The sequence below is a fragment of the Chrysemys picta genome, chromosome 13 (assembly GCF_011386835.1).
Source record: "Chrysemys picta bellii isolate R12L10 chromosome 13, ASM1138683v2, whole genome shotgun sequence".
NCBI lineage: Eukaryota > Metazoa > Chordata > Testudines > Emydidae > Chrysemys > Chrysemys picta.
The window spans coordinates 10,585,812-10,607,547 of NC_088803.1; the positions used below are offsets into that span (position 1 = coordinate 10,585,812).

At 49.6% G+C, this 21,736-nt stretch overlaps 2 protein-coding genes and 1 pseudogene across 2 annotated transcripts; 1 reads left to right on the forward strand and 2 right to left on the reverse strand.

Annotated features, from left to right (window-relative positions):
- Positions 1–1,789: 1,789 nt before the first annotated feature.
- LOC101934208 (olfactory receptor 10G6-like) lies at positions 1,790–5,073 on the reverse strand. Its single transcript, XM_005311991.2, has 2 exons — positions 4,177–5,073; positions 1,790–1,888 (listed from the first exon to the last, which is right to left on the reverse strand). The coding sequence occupies exons 1-2, from the start codon at positions 5,071–5,073 to the stop codon at positions 1,790–1,792; spliced, it is 996 nt and encodes a 331-aa protein (XP_005312048.2).
- Positions 5,074–15,146: 10,073 nt separating this feature from the next.
- Positions 15,147–16,158, forward strand: LOC101933944 (olfactory receptor 10G6-like; annotated as a pseudogene).
- A 4,244-nt stretch (positions 16,159–20,402) lies between these two features.
- Positions 20,403–21,335, reverse strand: LOC135975111 (olfactory receptor 10D3-like). Its single transcript, XM_065565152.1, has one exon. The coding sequence runs from the start codon at positions 21,333–21,335 to the stop codon at positions 20,403–20,405; it is 933 nt and encodes a 310-aa protein (XP_065421224.1).
- Between the last annotated feature and the right edge of the window lie 401 nt (positions 21,336–21,736).

Consider the following 21,736-nt stretch of genomic DNA (forward strand, 5'->3'; position numbering starts at 1 on the left):
CCAAGCTCAGGCTGGGGAAAGCACATTGCTGGAGTAGCAGTGGGTAACCCCTGCTAGTGTAAATCCACCAGAGTCAATTGGAGTCATTGTGGCCAGATCCCCATCCGGTGTAAATCAGCCACAGCTCCACTGGAGTCATCGCAGCACCTCTGAATTAGAGCAGCTGCACAGCTGGCCGATGCGAATACCCACAGATATTACCAGATAATACCCACAGTTCTTGCCAATTCACCCTATGCGGGGCTGGGAAAGAATTTCCCCCCAGGCAGTGACCATGGGTTTTCTGGCCTTCCTCTGCAGTGGTGGTGGTGGTGCAGTCGCTTGCCAGGGTCACCTGGATATGTCTCACTAAATCAAACCCCCACCAGTGCAGGGAAGCTCCCCACCCCCACCCAGGCAATGGTGCATCTCGGTCTCTCCTGTTCTCTGCCTGTGGATGTAATCCTTGGTCTAATTTCATGTGTTGGCTTCAGTGGGAGGATGCTGGGTGGGGTTGGTGGCCTGTGAGATACAGATGGGCAGACTGGCTGTGCTGATGTTCCCACCTGGCCATAAACTCTATGGCATTCTACAAAAAGTCCAGAAGCCTCCATTTTATGTCCCCTTCTGCCTGGACCGCATGTTACTGCAGGATTGTATAAAGAGGTGTGTGTGTGTATGTGTGTGTGTGTGAGAGAGAGAGAGAGAGAGAGAGAGAGAGAGATTCGGTTTCACATTGTTTCAGTGTTTCCCCATTAACTCTAATGGTCCCCTGTGATAAATGAGGGGGAGTAGCACCCTTGTGAAACTCCCCACCATTCAGTTAGCTATAAAGTCCTTTTTAGTAGCTGTTCTCTAATTGCCTTACCTGTAAAGGGTTAAGAGACGCTAAACATGAGATGGCACCTGACCAGGGGAACCAATAGGGAAGCTGTATCCTTTCAAATTGGAAAAAGATGCTGGGTGTAGACAAGGCAGCAACATGCTATAAGGTTTGGGCCAGGTATAAAAATCATCAGCATCATACCTAGAAACTACTCCTTGGAAACCACAGATATGTAAGTAGATCAGGAATGTCTAGTTAGACGTGATTAGAATGAATTCTTCATTTTGGGCTTGTGGATTCCTCTGTGCTAACCCCAGGTGCTTTTGATTTGCTTGTAAACTGGACCCCAAGAAAGTCATTTTTGGTGTTCAATCCCTCACAGCCTTAGTTTTTAGATGTTCTCTTTCTTTTTTCATTAAAATTTACCTTTTTTAAGAACTTGATTAGATTTCTGTGTCTTAGGAGGTCAAGAGGCTGTGCATAGGTTAATCAGCTAATACAACAGCTGAGCCTCCCCTTTCTTTTGTTTTCTTTCTTGGCTGCCCCGAGGGAGGGTTGGAAAAGCCGAGGGGCCTCAGAAAAAAAAATCTTTCCAATTGAGTTTTTTTTCTGGATTGGTGTAGCAGATCGACACTCACCAGCGCAGTGCCTCCTGCTGGTTTCCTCAGGAATTAGCTCAATTCCAGCACATAGTGCCCCTGCTGGCCGGTGTCTCTCCTGCCTCAGGGCCCCTGTGTCCCTCCCGGACCCCAGTGCCCAATACCTCAGGGTTCTTCCCCCAGCAGAACCTCCACACACTGTGTCTCCCCTCCCAGGGGAACCCCCAACCCTCTACACCCACCTTGCCTCAGTGGGTACTGCCAGTCATCATCTAGCCTCAAGGGGCAGACTGCCGTCTGTAATGGCCATTCATCACTGACAAAGGGGTTGGACCAGCTGCCTCTGCCTATCCCCGAACTGCACCTCTGGGGCCCCAATGCCTCCTTAGGCCTTTAACAAGGCCTCAGCCTGGGGAGTTGCCAGGCTGGAGCTCCCCAGCTCCTCTTGCCTTTCCCCAGCACTGCTCTGCTTCAGGTACACTCTGTTCCCAGGAAGCTCCCTGCCTTCTGGCCCTGCAGCTCTTTTATATGGCCCAGCCTGGCCCTGATTGGCTGCCTCCCAGCCTTTTCTTCTTGGCTCTCAGCCCCAGCCCTCTCCAAGGGCTGGCCTTTAACCCTTTCAGGGTCAGAGCAGGGTGACCACCCTGCTACAATTGGCAAAAGGCAGTTTTTCACTTGGGTGGTGGCAGCATTATGAGCCTGGAGTGGCCAGTATTAATTTTTGGAGTCCTTGAGGGCCCCCACTTCTGCACTCAAAGTGCCAGAGTCGAGAATCAGCCTTGAAAGCCCCCATTGTCTTTTTCTGGCTTGTTGTGCTGTGTTGTGTACACAACAGGTTTGGGAGGACCTCCCGCTCCTCGCTGTGAGGAGTTGGGATTTGTAGTACCAGTCATGAGCATAAGACAGAGTTTTATAACCACAGTCTGTATTCATACCTCAGCGTGGCCATCGAGTTCAGACTTTCATATAAGCTTTCATACAAGACCTTACCTGGTATACGTTTTTGCACAATGACATTGTATGCAACCAGTTGTTTCAATTGCCTATTTTGGGGATTTAGACCCCCTGTCATACTGTTAGGTGTCTAGACCCTCCAGTCCCCTCCCCGCCCTACTCTTACCCTTAGACCCCACTCCCCTTCCAGCTGTAGGGATAGATTACAGGAGGATTCCCAGCCCCTCCCCGCCCCCAATCTAACCTGCTAAGCCCCACTACCTTCTCACAGCATCAAGTACAACGAGGGTTGCCAGCCCTCCTGGTTTGGCCGGGAGTCTCCTGTAATTGGGCTCTATCTCCCCGAGGTGACTAAAGCCAATCTGGGAGATTTTAGGCCACTAAAAGTCCTGCGGTGTATAGCAGCTAAGGCAGGCTCCCTGCCTGCCCTGGCCCTGTGTGGCTCCTGGAAGTGGCAGTATGTCTGGCTCCTAGGTGTAGGGATGGCCAGGGCCAGGGGGCCAGGGGGGTCTCTGCACACTGCCCCCACATCCTGCTCCAAGCGCCAACTCTTCAGCTCTCATTGGCTGGAAACAGGGAACTGCAGGCAATGGGAGCTGCAGGGGCAGCTCCTGCAGGCATGGGCAGTGTGCAGAGCTCTCCTGACCCCCCTGCTGAGCAGTCACAGGGATGTGCTTTTTGCTTTTGGGAGTCATACCAAGCCAGGACCGTCAGGGAGCCTGCCTTAAGTCCTCTGTGCCGCTGACCGGGAGCTGCCCAAGGTAAGCACTGCTTGGAGCCCGCACCCCTCAATCCCTCCTGTGCTCCAATCCCCTGCCCCAGCCCCGAGCCCCCTCCTGCACCCCTAACCCCTCATCCCTGTCCTCACCCCAGAACCTGCAACCCCAGCCAGAGCCCTCACCTCCCCTGCACCCCAACCCCCTGCCCCAGCCCAGAGCCCCCTCCCATGCACCTAACCCTCGACCCCACCCCCCAGCCCAGAGTCCACACCCCAACCCCCTGCCCCAGTCCAGAGCCCCCTCCCACACACCTAACCCCTCAACCCCACCCCCCAGCCCAGAGTCCACACCCCAACCCCCTGCCCCAGCCCAGCGCCCCCTCCCACACACCTAACCCTTTGACCCCACCCCCAGCCCAGAGCCCATACCCCAGCCCCCTGCCCCAGCCCAGAGCCCTCTCCCACACATCTAATCCTTCAATCCCATCTCCCAGCCCAGATCCCACCCCCAACCCCCTGCCCCAGACTATAAAGGTGGGTGAGGGTTAGGGACAATGAGCGATGGAGGGAGGTGGGATGGAGTGAGCGGGAGCAGGGCCTCGGACAAGGAGCGAGGACGGGGCATGGCCTCGGGGAAGGGGCAGGGGACAGGGCAAGGATGTTTGAGTTTCTGTGATTAGACAGTTGGCAACCCAAACTACAACCCAGGGGTCCTCCCCTCCAGTCCCTTCTTCTCTAACCATTCCACAATTGGAACAAATGTTTGCAGAGGTAGGAAGAGAACGAAAGAATCCAGGCTTTAATCATAAGGCCCCATTCCCATCCCTGAGCGGGGGACAGATCCCAAGATTCCTGACTCCCGGCCCTCCTGCTCCAAGCACAGTAACCTGCTCCTTTCCCAGAGTCAGGGGCATAAATCTAAAATCTGAACTTTCAGCTGTTCCTACTCCAAGCCACTGACCCCAGCTCCCCCACAAAACAGAGACGTCCTGACTTCTGTCTCCAAGTCCCTCTCTCCCTGGCCAGTTCTCAGGCAGCTCCTGCTGGAAGCAGGATAATCATAGCTCAGGGCCCGGCAGTTTCCTGCCTCCCAGTCTCATCAGGGCATCCTTCATCTCCTTGTTCCTCAGCGTGTAGATGAGGGGGTTGAGGAGCGGGGTCACCATGGTGTAGAATACAGCCACCACACCATCCAGTGGGTGCCAGGATCCTGGCCTCAGGTAGATGAAGAACCCGGGCACATAGTAGGTCACCACCACGGTGACATGAGCCATGCAGGTGGAGAAGGCCCGGCGCCTGCCCTCGTCCGAGTGGATCCTCAGGATGGCTGAGACAATGTAGACATAGGACAACAAGATCAGAAGGAAGCAGGTGAAGGCCAGGAAGCCGATGTCCACAAATGTCACCAGCTCGTTGAGTGCCGTGTCCCCGCAGGCCAGCTTCAGAACAGCCGGGATATCACAGAAGATATATCTCACCCTGTTCTCTTGGCCATAGGGCAGCTGGAAGGTCAGCGCGGTCTGTATGGTGGAGTGCAGGGAGCCCCCTAACCAGGTCACTACTGCCAGGCACAGGCAGGCTCTGTGGTTCATAATGATGCTGTAGTGCAGTGGCTTGCAGATGGCCAGGAAGCGGTCATAGGCCATAACCGTGTAGAGGAAGCACTCGGTGCAGCCAAGGAAGTGGAAGAAGAAGAGCTGGGCCACGCAGCCCTGGAAGGAGATGGCCCTGCCGCCCGACAGGAAGCCAGCCACCACCTTGGGCACCACCACCGAAGAGACTGTCATGTCCAGGAAGGACAAGTGGCAGAGGAACCAGTACATTGGCTTGTGCAGCCGGCGCTCCCGGGCCACCACCAGCAATATGAGCAGGTTCCCACACAGCGTCAACAGGTAGATGATGAGGAAGAAGAGGAACAAGGGAATGCGCAGCTCTGGGGGATATGGGAGCCCCACCAGGATGAAATGGGTCAGCTGGGATCGGTTCCCACACTCCATTTACTCGGTCTGTGTCCCTGAAGGTGAACCCAGGTGTTAATGATTAATGAGCAGAGAAGCAATGGATTATCTTTGCAGGGGCATTTGGGACAAGATTCATTCCTGTGCCACGAGAAGAATCGAGCCCAGAAGCCCTGACTCCCAGTCTCTCCCTCTCTGCTCCACCCCACTAGACCCTGCTCATCTCCAAGAGCTGGGACCTTAACTCTGGAGTCCTGGCAACCAACCCCCCTTGCTCTAACCCTCTGGAACCCACTTACCTTCCAGAGCTGGAAATACAACCCAGGAGACCTGACTCACATCCCCTACCCACCCCTTACCTCTCACTCACCATCCAGAGCTGTGAAAATAATCCAGAAGCCCCACCCCACCCCCAATCTTACCCACTAGACCCCATTAACTTCCCAGGGCTGGGGATACAACCCTACAACCCAAGAGTCCTGATCCTAGTATCCCCTCCCCATCTTCTAACCCCCTGCAGCCCACGCTTGACAAGAGGAAGTCCTTCTAAAACCCTGACCTGAGGACTTTGGTGTCTAGTCCTCATGCTGGTCCCACTGCGCAGGTGTGGATTTCAACCGGGGTGCTCCACAGATCAGAAGGGGATAAAACTTCCCACTCTGGGGAAAAACTCAACTTCTAAGTGACCTGGGATAGGAAAAAAACTTCTCTGGAAAGTCAATACTGGAACTGCCCCCTGCAGAGGTTTTTACACCTTCCCCTGATGTTGCCAGTTCAGGCCACCATCAAGGAGTGAGTGGCTGTTCCGTGGCATGAAGGACTCACTTTCCATGGGAAATGGGAATTTTCACCAGTGAGGGACCTGGCCCTGTAGTGAGGAAGAGCAGCAGAGAGACTGAAACAGGTGACAGACCAGTCCTGCAGCTGCCCGTCTGGATACAGTTACCTGGAGTGTGTTGTGGCTGGGATGCATGACTTGGTCTTCAAGCAGGTCCTATTTGCTCTCTTCAGTGCTCTGAGATCTCCCTTAAATCCCACCAATCAAACATTTCACACAGGAGGTGGCTTTGGCTCCAATGTGATGCCAGTCCCAAACAGACAGGGACTCGGGGTAAACATCCCCTATGGGAGATTGTCCCGGAGTTGCCGGCTGCAGAGTCCGTGAACTTGCCTCTCACGGTGGGAGACTGAGCTGGGTATGTCCCAGTGCTGATCTCCGTTTCTATGCATCGTTGCTCCACTCTGTTAAATTTTGCCTTCAGCTCTGGTGTGTCCTTTCTCTCTGCAGCTTCTTTTAACCTGGTGTCCCTCCTGCACTAGTCTCTGTGCTCTCACCTCTTCCCCCTCGTGTATTTCTCTCCCTCCAGTGCCATTCATATTAAACTGTTGACATTTGCTATATTTTCAAGCAAGTAATGAGGTCCCCCATCGGCAAAGCCCAATGGTCATCATTAGAAATGTTGTTTGGGGCAAAAATGAAGGCGACAGAGCATTGACTTAGCTGTTAAAGGAGACCATGGATCTTAAAAGAATGGCCCAGTGCGGGACTGCAGGGAGTGGGGTATTGGCTCAGTAGGGGGCACACTCCCCTCCCAGTCAGTGCTGACCCCCATGCTCCAGAATGGTACTAGGGGGTGCTTTGTTTTATGCAATGGGATGAGGGGGGTCAGCAGGGGTTGCTCTCCCCTCCAAATCTGTTTTGAACCCAAGGTGGCATTAGGGGGTGCTGTGTTGCAGGAACTAGGGTGGTGACTCAGTCAGGGGGTGCTCTCCTCTCTGAATCAGCACTGCCTGCAATACTCCAATATGATGCTAGGGGGCGCTGTTCTGCAGGGAAGTGGGGCAGGGGGCTCTGTAGAGGGAGCTGTCCACTAGCTGCCAGTGCTGAACCCAATGCCCCGGTGCATTGCTATGTGGTGCTGTGCTGCAGGGAGTGGGGCAGGGGCTCAGTATTGCAGGGATCCTCTCACATACACACCCCACCAATATCCCCTTCCCTGCTACACCCCAAATTCTCCTACGCAAATACACACCCGGTCCACCCCCCTCCTGCACCCCACGTTCACACACACACACACACACACACACACACACACACACGAGTTCCTTCCCTCCAGCACCCCACATTCCTCTCCACACACACACCCGTTCCATTCTTGCATTCCTTGTTTCTGTCTACACATGCACAGTGTTTCCTTTCCCTCTTGTCCCTGTCCCCCCACAATCTAAGTTTCCACTTCCTCCCCTTCCCTCTGAGTTACTTTTATATGTGTATCTCTTGCTCTCACTCCCCCCCCCAACCTTTCTCTCTGTGTGTATATCTATATCTAAATGGTAATTTTGGCTATTTTTCATAACTGGCGGTTTATCTGCCAGCACATAAAATCTTCTTCTTTATAGGCACTCACAAAGAACATCCATCTTTCAAAATGGCCTCACTCCCCTTAGTTCTCAAGGGGAGTGAAACCACAGCTTCCCTCAGATGAGCTGCCCTTTTCCATAATGGCCACTCCTCCCACCTTGTTTCCAGCAAGAATGAAACCAGCAACCACCACTGATAAAGCTTTTATGGGCAGCCCAGGGAATTACAGACCAGTCAGCTTAACTTCTGTACCAGGACAGATAATGGAGGAAATAATTAAAGAATCAGTTTGCAAACATCTAGAAGATAATAAGGTGACAAGTAACAGTCAGCATAGATTTGTCAAGAACAAAATATGTCAAACCAACACGATAACTTTCTTTGACAGGGTAACAAGCCTTGTGGATGGGGGAAGTGGCAGACATGATATATCTAGACCAGGGGTCTCAAACACATGGGCCACGGGCCGCATGCGGCCCCTGGAGTTATTTGCTGCAGCCTGCCAAGCTCCCCCCCTTCCCCGCAACATGCCACATCCCCACTGCTCTGCCTACCTCCAGGCGCTTCCTGCTGCCAAACAGCTGTTTGAAGGCACTTAGCGCTTCCCAGGAGGGAGGGGGAAGAGTAGGGAGCCGCATGCTCAGGGGAGGAGGTGAAGAAGAGGTAGGGCAGGGGTGGGGATTTGGGGAAGGGGTTGGATTAAGGGCAGGGAGGGGGTAGAGTTGGGGTGGGGACTTTGGGAAAGAGGTTGGAATGGGGACAGGGAAGGGGTGGGAGGAGGTGGGGCAGAGGCAGGTCCTCATGGAAGGGGTGGGGTGGGTCGAGGCCAGGGGCAGAGCAGGGGCTTTTGTATCTTTATATGTAAAGGTGTCAGTGATGCAGCCCTCGGGCCAATGTACTGGTCCTCCTGTGGCCCTCGTGGTGATTTGAGTTTGAGATCCCTGATCTAGACTTTAGTAAGGCTTTTGATACAGTCTCGCATGACCTCTCATTAACAAATTAGGGAAATAAAACCTAGATGGAGCTACTATAATGTAGGTGCATAACTAGTTGGACCTCACAGGCCACTATCCTCTGATCCCACTGAGGAATACCAAAAGAAACTACACCATCTGCTCAAGAAATTCCCAGCTACAGTACGGGAACAAATCTACATGGACACACCCCCAGAACCCCGACCAGGGGTATTCTATCTGCTACCCAAGATCCATAAACCCGGAAACCCTGGACGCCCCATCATCTCAGGCATTGGCACTCTGACAGCAGGATTATCTGGCTATTTGGACTCTCTCCTCAGACCCTGTGCTACCAGCACTCCCAGCTATCTTCGAGACACCACCGACTTCCTGAGGAAACTACAATGCATTGATGTTCTTCCTGAAAACACCATCCTGGCCACCATGGATGTAGAAGCACTTTATACCAATATTCCACATGAGGATGGACTACAAGCTGTCAGGAACAGTATCCCTGATGAGGCCACAGCAAGCCTGGTGGCTGAGCTTTGTGACTTTGTCCTCACCCACAACCACTTCAGATTTGGGGACAACTTATACCTTCAAGTCAGTGGCACTGCTATGGGTACCCGCATGGCCCCACAGTATGCCAACATTTTTATGGCTGACTTAGAACAACGCTTCCTCAGCTCTCGTCCCCTAGTACTCCTCCTCTACTTGCGCTACATTGATGACATCTTCATCATATGGAACCACGGAAAGCAGGCCCTTGAAGAATTCCACCTGGACTTCAACAATTTCCACCCCACCATCAACCTCAGCCTGGACCAGTCCACACAAGAGATCCACTTCCTGGACACTACAGTAAAAATAAGTGATGGTCACATAAACACCACCCTATACCGGAAACCTACTGACCGCTATACGTACCTACATGCCTCCAGCTTCCATCCAAGACACATCACATGATCCATTGTCTACACCCAAGCCCTAAGATACAACCGAATTTGCTCCAACCCCTCAGACAGAGACAAACACCTACAAGATCTTTATCAAGCATTCGTAAAATTACAATACCCACCTGGGGAAGTGAGGAAACAGATTGACAGAGCAAGACGGGTACCCAGAAATCACCTACTACAGGGCAGGCCCAACAAGGACAATAACAGAACACCACTGGCCATCACATACAGCCCCCAGCTAAAACCTCTCCAGCGCATTATCCACGATCTACAACCTATCCTGGAAAATGATCCCTCACTCTCACAGACCTTGGAAGGCAGGCCAGTCCTCGCTTACAGACAACCCCCCAACCTGAAGCAAATACTCACCAGCAACTACACACCACACCACAGAAACACCAACCCAGGAACCAATCCCTGTAGCAAACCTCATTGCCTACTCTATCCCCATATCTACTCTGGCAACAGCATCAGAGGACCCAACCACATCAGCCACACCATCAAGGGCTCATTCACCTGCACATCCACTAATGTCATATATGCCATCATGTGCCAGCAATGCCCCTCTGCCATGTACATTGGCCAAACCGGACAGTCCCTCCGCAAAAGAGTAAATGGACACAAATCGGACATCAGGAATGGTAACATACATAAGCCAGTAAGTGAACACTTCAATCTCCCTGGTCATTCTATTACAGATTTAAAAGTCACTATCATTGAACAAAAAAACTTCAGAAACAGACTTCAAAGAGAAACAGCAGAACTAAAATTCATTTGCAAATTCAACACCATTAATCTGGGCTTGAATAGGGACTGGGAGTGACTGGCTAATTACAGAAGCAGCTTTTCCTCTCCTGGAATTGACACCTCCTCATCTACTATTGGGAGTGGACTACATCCACCCTGATTGAATTGGCCCTGTCAACACTGGTTCTCCACTTGCGAAGTAACTCCCTGCTCTCCATGTGTCAGTATATAATGCCTGCATCTGTAACTTTCACTCTATGCATCCGAAGAAGTGAGGTTTTTACTCACGAAAGCTTATGCCCAAATAAATCTGTTAGTCTTTAAGGTGCCACCAGACTCCTTGTTGTAGTTGGACAACAATTCCCAGAGAGTAGTTATTAATGGTTCACAGTAAGGCTGGAAGGGCATAATGAGTGGGGTTTCACAGGGGTCAGTTCTGGGTTTGGTTCTTTTCAATGTCTTCAGCAATTTAGATCATGGCATAGAGAGTGCACTCATAGGGTTTGCGGATGATACCAAGCTGGGAGGGGTTGCAAGTGCTTTGGAGGATAGGATTATAATTCAAAATTATCTGGACAAACTGGAGAAACGGTCTGAAGTAAATAGGATGAAATGCAATAAGGACAAATGCAAATTACTCCATTTAGGATGGAACAATCAGTTACAGACATACAAAATGGGAAATGACTGCCTAGGAAGGAGTACTGCGGAAAGGAATCTGGGGGTCATAGTGGACCACAAGCTAAATATGAGTCAACTGTGTAACGTTGTTGGGAAAAAAGTGAACATCCTTCTGGGATGTATTAGCAGGAGTGTTGTAAGCAAGACAGGAGAAGTAATTCTGCTCTACTCCGGGCTGATTAGGCCTCAACTGGAGTATTATGTCCAGTTCTGGGCGCCACATTTCAGGAAGCATGTGGACAAATTGGAGAGAGTCCAGAGAAGAGCAGCAAAAATGATTAAAGGTCTAGAAAACATTACTTATGAGGGAAGATTTAAAAAATTGTGTTTGTTTAGTGTGGAAATGAACAACTGAGAGGGGACATGATAACAGCTTTCAAGTACCTAAAAAGTTGTTACAAGGAGGAGGGAGAAAATTATTCTCCTTAACCTCTGAGGATAGGACAAGAAGCAATGGGCTTAAATTGCAGCAAGGGAGGTTTAGGTTGGACATTAGGAAAAATTTCCTAACTGTCAGGGTGGTTAAGCAGTGGAATAAATTGCCTAGGGAGGTTGTGGAATCTCCATCTCTGGAGATATTTAAGAGTAGGTTAGATAGATGTCTATCAGGGATGGTTTAGATAGTGCTTGGTCCTGCCATAAGTGCAGGGGACTGGACTTGATGACATCTCAAGGTTCCTTCCAGTCCTATGAATCTATGAGTCTATGGTTCAGTCCCAGTGAGAACAACGGGAGATACATGGCCACCAAACTGTGTGTGTTATTTCCTGAGTCTGATTGCGAACAGCAGGAGATGGCAGCCATGTTGGCAGAGGTCAGTTCTACATGTACCTCTTGTAGTATCATGTTGTTCATCAGACCCTTCTGAAGCAGAAATTTTCATGTATGAAAAATAATTGGGAGGAAGGACCATGGATCCTAATAAAAGTCTCTGGCTGTAGCCAGCTCACAAGATTTCAGTGAATTTTAACTATTGGAGAAGTTCGGCACCTCGGAGCTATTCTATTGTTAAGATCCTTCAGCTCAAAGAAATGATCTGACACCAGGTGTTAATATTAAAAGGACCCATTTTAACCCATCAACAAATTAACTGATTTATTTGTAAATCATGAGAAAGGTCATTCTGTGCCCAGAGAGTAAGAGCTGTAATATTTGACTATGCAGTGATTTTTTTCATGGACTCCTGGATTTTAAGGCCAAGACCACTAGATCTTCTAGTAACAGAGGCCAGAGAATTTCATATGGTTTCTCCTGTAGTGAATCCAATAACTTGTCCTTCACTAAAGTGTATCTTCCAGAAAGGCATCCGATGTTGATCTGAAGACTCCAAGAGATGTAGAATCCAACATTTCCGTTGTTGCACATGTTAATAATTGATCACCTTTCCTGTTAAAAAAAACGCATGGCTTGTTTCTAATTTGAGCTCGTCTGACATCAGTGTGCAATCGTTTTTTCTTGTTGTGCCTTTCTCTGCTGTACGAAAGAGGAGAATTGTACCTGGTCTTTTCTCTCCATGGAGGGTCTTATACACTGTTATCAAGTCACCTCTTGATCTTCTTTCTGATAAGCTAAATAGATTGATCCCCTTAAACCTCGTTGGGGAAAATTTTTCCAGCCCTCAAGTCATTTTTATGGCGCTTCTCTGAACCGTCTCCAATTCCTTTGTATGTAACAAAGATGTTGAACCCTTGCTTTAAATCCAAGGCTGGGCTCCACTTTACAATGGAACCGTGATCAACCACCTCCATACTGATACAGCTACCTAGGACAAAAGAAACTGTTCAGACATTAAAGTATTTAAGAAGCAGCCCATCCTTTCCAGCTGTCATTTCACTGAAATGATGTAAAATCCAGTGATTTCTCAGTAGGCTGATGCCTCTGCTTCCACTTTCTCCGGGGAGCTTATCTCAGGGATGAAAGAAGAAAGATCAAAAACACCTCCTATTGTAAAGGTTTACTCTTCCCTTCAATGTTGTTCGTTTTTTTTGTTGGAAAATGCCAATTCAACAAAATGAAAACTGCTTGCGAAGCAGTATTGTGTTCAGTGGAACACCCAACTCAAAAAGTTTCAAAGATTGTGAAAACCTCCTGTCAAACCACAAAGTTTGGGGGGGTTGACTTCATTTTGAAATTGTAGTAAATATACACTAAAAATGTTTAAAAGGGGAAAAAAGGTTAACAGAGAAATAAAACATTGTGAAATTATCTAAAAACAATGCTTTTTATGTCACCCAAACTGATTTTTTTCAGATTTTTAACTCACAAACATTTTGACTTTTCATCCCAATTCATAACAGGAACAATTTCAAAATGTCAAAAATTTCCATGGAATGGGAAAACCATCTGCTGCCCAGGCCTGCTTTGAAAGCAGACCTGCTCTTGTATAGTCAGAGAGACATGCACCGAGGGGTCCACACATTACAACCAAGAGTCAAAGTGAATTTTCTCAGTGTAAAAAGATGTAGGGGCAATAACCCCAATGGTGCCTTGGCGAGTTACTCCAGCTGGGGGTACGACCTGCTCTACATTAGCGCTGCCTCTGTAACTGGAATGTAATTAACCAAGTTAGAAAATGAAGGGTAAAATATCTGCTTTGACCAAAAAGTGCCATGAGATTTCCAAGCACTCCCTGCTGAGCCCCACAAGTCCGCTCTCTGCAGCAGAGCGCCCCTTGCTGCCATGCTGGGACATGGGTGTCAGCAATGACTCAGAGAGGACAGGGCCATCTACTGAGCCCCCCACTGTCCTCCCAGCAACACAATATCCCCCTAGGAGCTTGCTGGGACACTGGACTCAGCACTGACTCCAAGCAGAGCGCACACCCTAATGAGTAACCCACGCCACTCTCTGCAATACAGCACCTCCTCACAGAGCCCTGGGCTCAGGACAGGCTCAGAGGGGGAGGCCAGCCTGGAATATCAGGGAGAGCAGTTTTCTGTGAGAATTGCTGCATTACATTAAACAAACGTAGGACCTTCGGTGTAATGTCCATAGTGAGCAACAGATGCAACCTGCACGAGCAATCCATTCTAGCATGGCCACAGACTTTCCTCTCTGATGAAATACACGAGCTAGCTCTTTCACCTTGCCCCACTGGAGTTTGCCAATGGGAGGGCATCATTATGTGCTTAAAAACACAGCCAATGTCAACAGTTTAACACTGACCTAGCTGTGCATGACCAGGGGAGTGAAATACACCGGGGGAAAAGTGGAGAGAGAACAGAGAGGGTGCAAGGTTATAAGGAGCTGCAGAGAGAAAGGAAACATCCAAGCTGAAGAAGAAACTAAACAGAGCAAAGAAATTATTAATAGAAATAGAGAAACTGCCTGACTGGATCGGCAGTGGGACCCCTCCAGCCAGGAGTCCCACCGTGCCTCATACCAGCTGTGTCAGAGGCAGGGGCAAGGACCCTGAAGTGGACAACTCTGGGCTAATCTCCACAAGCAAGTTTCCCCTTAAACCCTTCCAGCCTGAGGTTGGCTTCATGTGGGGTACAAGGCTATATTCTGTGTAGTCTGGGAGATGTAAAGGGGTGAAGGCCAAGGGAGACCTCAGGGAATGGCAGGGAGCAGGTGAGAATGGCTTAGCATGCTGGCCACAGCAGCCCAACTTGGACACATGGCCAGGCGCCACGGCCGGATGTGTGGATTCATAGACTGATAGATTAATGCCAGAGGAGACCAGCAGCAGCATCTAATCTGACCTCCTGGATACCAAAGACTGTCAAGCCCAATAACTCACACCTGACTAATGCCTATTTCAACAAAGGCCATCTTGACTTGAAGATCGCACAAGTCAGAGCATGCTCTACTTCCTTTCAGAGTCTGTTCCCATGGCTAATCACCCTGATATGTATCAATGTGACTTTGTTACTTATTTGAATGTATCTCTGTTTAACTCCAGGGTTCTGTTCCTGGGTGTGGGAGAAGAGCGGGGTCTAGTGGGCTGAAGCAGGGGAGCTGGGAGCCAGGGCTTAGGCTGACCAGACAGCAAGTGTGAAAAATCGGGGCAGGGTGGGAGGGGTAATAGGAGCCTATATAAGAAAACACCCCAAATATTGGTACTGTCCCTATAAAATCAGGACATCTGGTTACCCTACCTGGGTTCAATGCCAGCTCAGGGAGGCAAATGGGGCTCAGTGGGAACTGGGATTTGGCCTGTGTAGGGATGGGGAGTGGCTTCTACTGGATTAGAGCAGGGCAGGCTAAACGTCAGCACACCTGGATTCTATCCCCGGAGATGGGAAGGGATTGGGATCCCCTGGACTGGTGTACAGGGGTTCAAATCTGTCTTCTGCATAGCAGTGAGTTTTAGCCCAAACACCCCTGCAAAGATCACCCATTGTTTCTCCTTGGTTAATCATTAACACCCCACGTACACTGGCAGGGACATAGACCAGGTGAATGCAGTGTGGGAACAGATCCCAGCTAATACATTTCATCCTGATGGGGCTCACATACCCCACAGAGCAGCGGATTCCCTTGTTCCTCTTCTTCCTCCTCCTCTACCTGTTGACCCTGTGTGGGAACCTGCTCGTCCTGCTGTTGGTGGTCCCAGAGCCCCACTGCACAAGTTCCTCTGCCATTTGTCCTTCCTGGACATGACAGTCTCCTCAGTGGTGGTGCCCAAGGTGGTGGCCGGCTTCCTACCAGGCGGCGGGGCCGTCTCCTTCCAGGACTGCATGGCCCAGCTCTTCTTCCACTTCCTTGGCTGCATTGAGTGCTTCCTCTCTGACCACTTCTGGCCAGCAGCAAGCCACTGCACTACAGCATCATTATGAACCTCAGAGGCTGCCTGTGCCTGGCAGCAGGGACCTGGCTAGGTGGCTCCCTGCACTCGTTGATAGAGATGGCACTCACCTTCCTGCTGCCCTACGGCCAGGAGAACTAGGTGGGATACATCTTCTGTGATATCCTGGCTGTGCTGAAGCTGGCCTGCGGGGACACGGCGCTCAATGAGCTGGTGACATTTGGAGACATCGGATTCCTAACCTTCACCTGCTTCCTGCTGATCCTGATGTTCTATGTCTACATTATCTTGGTCATCCTGAGGATCCACTCTGCCAAGGGCATGCACCAGGCTTTCTCCACCTGTGAGGCTCACATCACCTGCTATGTGACCTACTATGTGCCTGTGGTCTTCATCTACCTGAGGCCAGGTTCCCAGCACACTGTGGACAGGGTGGTGGCTGTATTCTACACCACAGTGACCCTGCTCCTCAACCCCCTTATCTAAACTCTGAGGAACAAGAAGATGAAAGCTGCCAGGATGAGACTGGGGGAGAGCAAACTGCTGGGGCCTGAACCAGCAGGAGCTGTCTGGGAACTGAACAGGGAGAGAGGGATTTGGAGATTAGCATCAGGACTCCTGGGTTCTCTCCCTGTCTCTGGGAGGGGAGTGGGTTCTACCAATTGAACTCCAGGTTCCTGGGCACTATTGGAGTTTGTTCCAATTCTCTTATGGGTAGAGATGCCCAGATTGGCACTCGAAACTCTTGGGTTGTATTTCTGTTTCTCAGAGTTAGGAGTGGTGTCTGGTGGTAAGAGCAGGGAGGGCTGGGAGTCAGGACTCCTGGGTTCTTTGTTTACTGCTCTGCCACAGGCCCCTGCATGACCTTTGGCAACTCACTTGGCATCAGTTTCCCCATGCGGTTCATTTCCCTACTGCCTAACACCCAGGGTTGCTAGACCAAAGTCATTACAGATTGGAGGAGAAGGAGAGGCTCCAGTCGCAGGAGCCAGAGAAAAGCCATTCTGGCCACATTTCAAGCTCATCTAAGAAGGGATGCCGGGGCAGAATCCAAGATGTTGGACTTGCTTTAGGAACACAGCAACGGCCAAACGGCATCAGACCATTGGTCCATCTGTCCCATTAGCCCAGCCCTTGGAACTGTCCAAGCTCTTCAGCTCATAAAAATAACATGACGGCTATGTCACCACATGGTCTTATCTTTGTAAACCCCCATACCCAGTATACCACATGTACTTGTTCTGTCTTTTCTCCGATTAGAATGTCCTCTCTTCAGGGCCTCTATCTCTGTGCAGCACACATGTGATCCTTGCAAGGGGCCTGTAGGCACGTCGGTGTTATGAAAAATAACCTGCAATGATTCCCAAAGAAGGAAGGGTCTGTGGTGAAGGCACTGGAGTGGGACTCCACATAGGCACTGACCCCATGGGTGCTCTGGGGCTGGAGCACCTACGGGGAAAATTGGTGGGTGATGAGCATCCATCGGCAGCCCCTGTATCAGTTGCTCCCACCCCCCAGTGCCACCCATCCGCTACCAGGCCCCGCTGATCAGTGCCTCTCTCTCCCTCCCTGAGCCTCCTGCCTGCTGCAAGCAGCTGCCCTGCAGCATTTGGGAGGCGCTGGGTGGGAAGAGGGAGGAGCAAGGACGTGGTGCACTCAGGGGAGGGGATGAAATGGGGCAGGAAGAGGTGGGGCCAGGGTGGAGAAGGGGAGAAGGGGAGAAGAGGCAGGGTGGGGGTAGGGCCTTGGGGGAAGGGGTGGAGTGGGAGTGGGGGTGGGGGTGGAGGCCTGGGGCAGAGCCGGGGGTTGAGCACCTCCGGCACTTTTGAAAGTTGGCACCAGTGGGACTCCAGATAGCCTGTGTCACTTGCACTCTGCTTGCCTTGGTTTCCCATCTGTAAAATGGGACTAGTGCCACTTCCTTTGGGCTGTTTAGATCATAAGCACTTTAGGACAAGGACTGACTCTGCACAGTGCCTGCCACAGTGGAGGCAGATCCCCAGCTGGTGTGAACCCGCCTTAGCTCCATGGGAGTCAATGGTTCAGATCTCCAATTGGTGTGAATTGAAATCAGTGGGGACATGTCAGTTTATACCAGCAAGGGGCTGGGCATATGGTCATATCTATATGTAGTGAGAGTTCTATAACTTTTTGGCCCAGTAGAATTACTTTCCTTGGTGCTCAGTTCATTGTGTGTCGATGTAATCAATTTTTCAGTCGTAGAGGTTTACGTTCCCATCTAGTGGGTGATGTTTTCCCCTGCGCAGTTCCATTGAAAACCCAATTTCTCACCAAAGAAAAGCTTCAAGGGATCATTTATTACTAGTCCTTAATAATGATGATAGTGACTGGCTTTTATATAACTCAAGATTTTCTCATCTGTACATCTGTCTGATCCTTCTTTGAAATTTAAGAAGCTCTTGGCTTCAGTATCTTGTGGCCTTGAGTTTGCCAGGCTAAGTGTGCAAGTATAAAAACTGGTTTAGGGCTTAAGTGGTAAGTAACCAGTGAGCAGACCATCTGCGCCCCCTGGTGAACTTCCTATCACACTTTTACTTGAGGGTGGGAATTTCAAAGGCACCTCCGAGGAGCTAAGTGTCTAACTGCCATCGACTTTTGTCTTCCTTTGGAAATTCCAGCCTTAAAATCCAACTATTTTCATTTCATATTTTTACTGTTCTCTTAAATTTCACTTGTTCTCTCCTGGTCTCATAAATGGGCCCAGTCCTCTCCGGACACTGGATTCCAGATTTATTTTTCATTGGAACACCTAGAAAAAGCACAGAAAACTTAGAGAGAAGTTCCAAGCAAACAAGAGCTGAGGGCAGGAAACAAGAAAAAAAACCACCATTTTATTCCCAGGTTAGGTTTAGTCCCATTCCATATTACTCAAACTTCAAGCACAACCGCATGCAGAAGACACAATACATAAGCTGCACAAATCCAAAACACATTGTGTGTGAAAACTGTAGAGTTCTCACATTAGTTAAATCTTCTATTAGCATTTGTATACCTTTGTTTACTTATTTATCTTTCTAGCTCTATCTAAGTAGAGGGTGAATTTTTAAAAAACACCTAATTGACTTAGGAGAGTAGGTCCCATTTTCAAAAGCCATTAAGGTGCCCTGTTCTCACTGAAATTCCATGGGACATAGGCCAGATTTTCAAAGGTATATTGCCACCTTCCGGTGCAGATAGGCACATGGTGGGATTTTCCAATGGGCCTTGGAGTTTAGGCCCATATTATTGTCACAGTTCAGAGGAACTGCACTGGTATTTCTCTATAGTGGTCCAGCAGGGGCATCTCTCTCAGGCTTCCAGCTCCCTACCTGTAGGCTTCGTTGGGTGGAGACCCATGTCTCTCTCCCTCTTGACTGGGGCTTTTCCAGGCTTAACAGTTCCCTTCACTGCATTATTCCCTCAAAAGCCAGGCTGCCTAAGCAGCCCTGCTTTGCTGCTCCCCTGTGAGTGGTGCATGGCGTAATGGCCTCAGTTATAAGTTACCACACAGTTCTTCCTAAGCAAGCGTATTTTATTGTTAAGGTAAAAGCAATACAGAGAAAACACTAAAAGCCGTAAAAGAACCTACATGCATAGTAATAAGCTTAGCAGAGACCACCCCAACTCCATCATGGGTTCTGTCAGGGGATTAGTCCTTCAAACCGCACAACCGGATCTCTTCCATGGTTACCAGCTCATAACAGCCTCAGCTCAGAACTAGCTCCTGCATGACAAATTTAGTCCATTCTTTATGCAGGATGAGGTGTTTGATCTGGAGTTTGATCTAGGTAATCCATAGAGAATGGGTTTTTTCTCCATGTGACATAGCTTTGAAAGACCTCCAAAGTACCGAATACCCTCCTTCACATATACTGTCCCAAACAGTTCTTTGAAGTTCCTCACATTTCCCCGAGATTCCATTCATCAGTCTAGAAAAGTTACATTCAGTCCACAATAATACACGCATAATTGTATTTGTAATACAACAGACCCCAAGGGATTAAACTTAATTCAATCAGGTTTATGCAGGAAATTGCCGTATCTGTCACACCTTTAAAAATCTGGCGCTGGACATCTAACTCTCATTGATTTCTATGAGCAGATCTTTTGAAACTCCCACTAGGTGCCTAATTATCTTTAAAAATCTGCCATCAGGTCTAGCTTTATGAAGGGGTTTAGTAAATTCCACATAGAGATTCTAAATAGGTTAGGTGTTTAACTCCTATGGAAAATAAGCGGGAGTCTGGTGCCTGACTCGCTCGAGGTGCTCTTAGAAACCTTATTAGATGACTAAAAAATGCCTTTGAAAATCTGGTCCTCAGACGCGCACTTCCCACAGCCTTTCAGGGAGAATAAGACTCCTAAATGCCTCCATCACTTTTGAAACTGGGAGTTAGGTTCCTAAGGCACTTAGATGGTTTTGCAAATTTTACCACAAATATGTTGAGCATCGTGAAAAATCCAATGGTTCCCCCAGGAATTTTAGGCAGCTACCTAGGGCAGCTGCTCGGTGAGCTGTGGTTCATACCAGAAGATGAAGGGAATTTTTTTCCTTCCCTTTTGCATTTGCAGAAGATGCTGTACTTGCTTCTGAAGATCTGAGTAATAAAGCTGAGATTCACATAGTCTTCTACAAAATTTGGCACCTCAATTCCTTTTAATTTTCATGCAGACTGAGTATGCTGGTCCCTTAGACAGCTTTGAAAATGTCAGCCTTACAGTATGTTAAAAGACAGGAAGGGATTTTTAGGAGCATTTCTGTGATTTGTAGAACTCCAGATAGATTGATGGGGCTGTGTGGGGATGGGGAGAGACACAGAGGTTCACAAAACCCATGAAACAAGCATGCAGATATATTTCTAGATGTATTTCCCTTCAGACTCACATGCGATTCCTGCAGCTGCTGCACCTCAACACGCAGGCATTTGACGCACTCTCAGTTTTTTCAGAGCTGCTTTCACCTCCTTGTTCCTCAGCGTATAGATGGCCGGGTTCAGCATGGGCGTGACCACATTGCCAAAGATCTGCACAGCAGTCATCAGCACTTTGCTTGGCTGGGGCTGAGTATAGATCAGGACACAGGGACCAAAGAACAGTGTCACCACCACCAGATGCGAGGCGCAAGTGGAGGCTGCTTTGCGCCACCCTTCGGCCGAGTTCATATTCAAGACGGAGTAGATGATCCTGATGTAGGATGCGAGGATGAGGAGGAAGCAAGTCATGGGCACCAGACCAATGTTTGTCAAGGTCACGGTCTCAATGATGTACGTGTCTGCACAGGCCAGCTTGACCACTGGGAAGATGTCACAGAAGAAATAGTCCACCACATTGGACCCACAGTAGGGCAGCGTGAAGGTCAGGCTGGTAAGGATGGTGGCGTGGAAAGAGCTGGTGATCCAGGTGCCAGCGGCCAGGAGGGCGCATACCCTCCGGTTCATGATGGGCAGGTAGCGCAGTGGGTGGCAAATGGCCACATACCGGTCGTAGGCCATGACGGTGTAAAGCAGGCACTCGGTGCTGCCCAGAAAGTGCCCAAAGAAGACCTGGGACATGCACCCACCCAGTGAGATGACTCTGCTCTGACCCCAGAGCATGGTCAGATATTTAGGGATGCTGATGGAGGAGATTCCAATGTCCAGCACGGAGAGATTGCACAGGAAGAAATACATGGGGGTGTGCAAACGGGGGTCAGCGAGGATGGCTGAGAAGATGAGCAGGTTGCCCAGCAGCGTGCAGAGGTAGAAGGCTAAGAAGGTGATGAAGAGGATGGTCTGGAGGCCGTCAGCGTTAGGGATCCCTAAGAGGATGAAATGAGTCACCACAGTGTGGTTGACCAGCCCCATGTGGGACTCATTCCTGCGTAGGGGAGAGAAATAATGCCATAGAGTTACTGAAACAAAAAGACCTATCGTCCTATAGCTGCAATGGTCACCCTTTCTTCCACTGCCCCCATTATTCACTGTCATTGGGAGTGGTGTATATTTCTGTCACTGGATGGCCAGTTGGGGTCAGGGCATCACAGAGCTGGCACTGATTATAGAGAGAGAAAATATCTGCCTTGAAGATCTTACCGTCCAGAGAGGAAGAGACAAAGGAGACGTCTATTCTATTCTATTCTATTCTATTCTATTCTATTCTATTCTATGTTCTTCTTCTCTTCTCTCCTCACCTACAACAATTTCTTCAGTTCTACTCTATGTTGGCCCTTACCCCCCATTCTCACCACCGTATGTCAGAGGCTTCC

Excerpts from the sequence above, each read along its gene's own strand:
- LOC101934208 (XM_005311991.2), bottom strand. The coding sequence starts at position 5,073 with ATGGAGTGTGGGAACCGATCCCAGCTGACCCATTTCATCCTGGTGGGG. Across the intron at positions 1,889-4,176 it reads AGGAGATGAAGGATGCCCTG|AGAGTGTACCTGAAGCAGAG; the intron begins ATGAGACTGGGA and ends CTTCCTGGGAAC.
- LOC135975111 (XM_065565152.1), bottom strand. The coding sequence starts at position 21,335 with ATGGGGCTGGTCAACCACACTGTGGTGACTCATTTCATCCTCTTAGGG.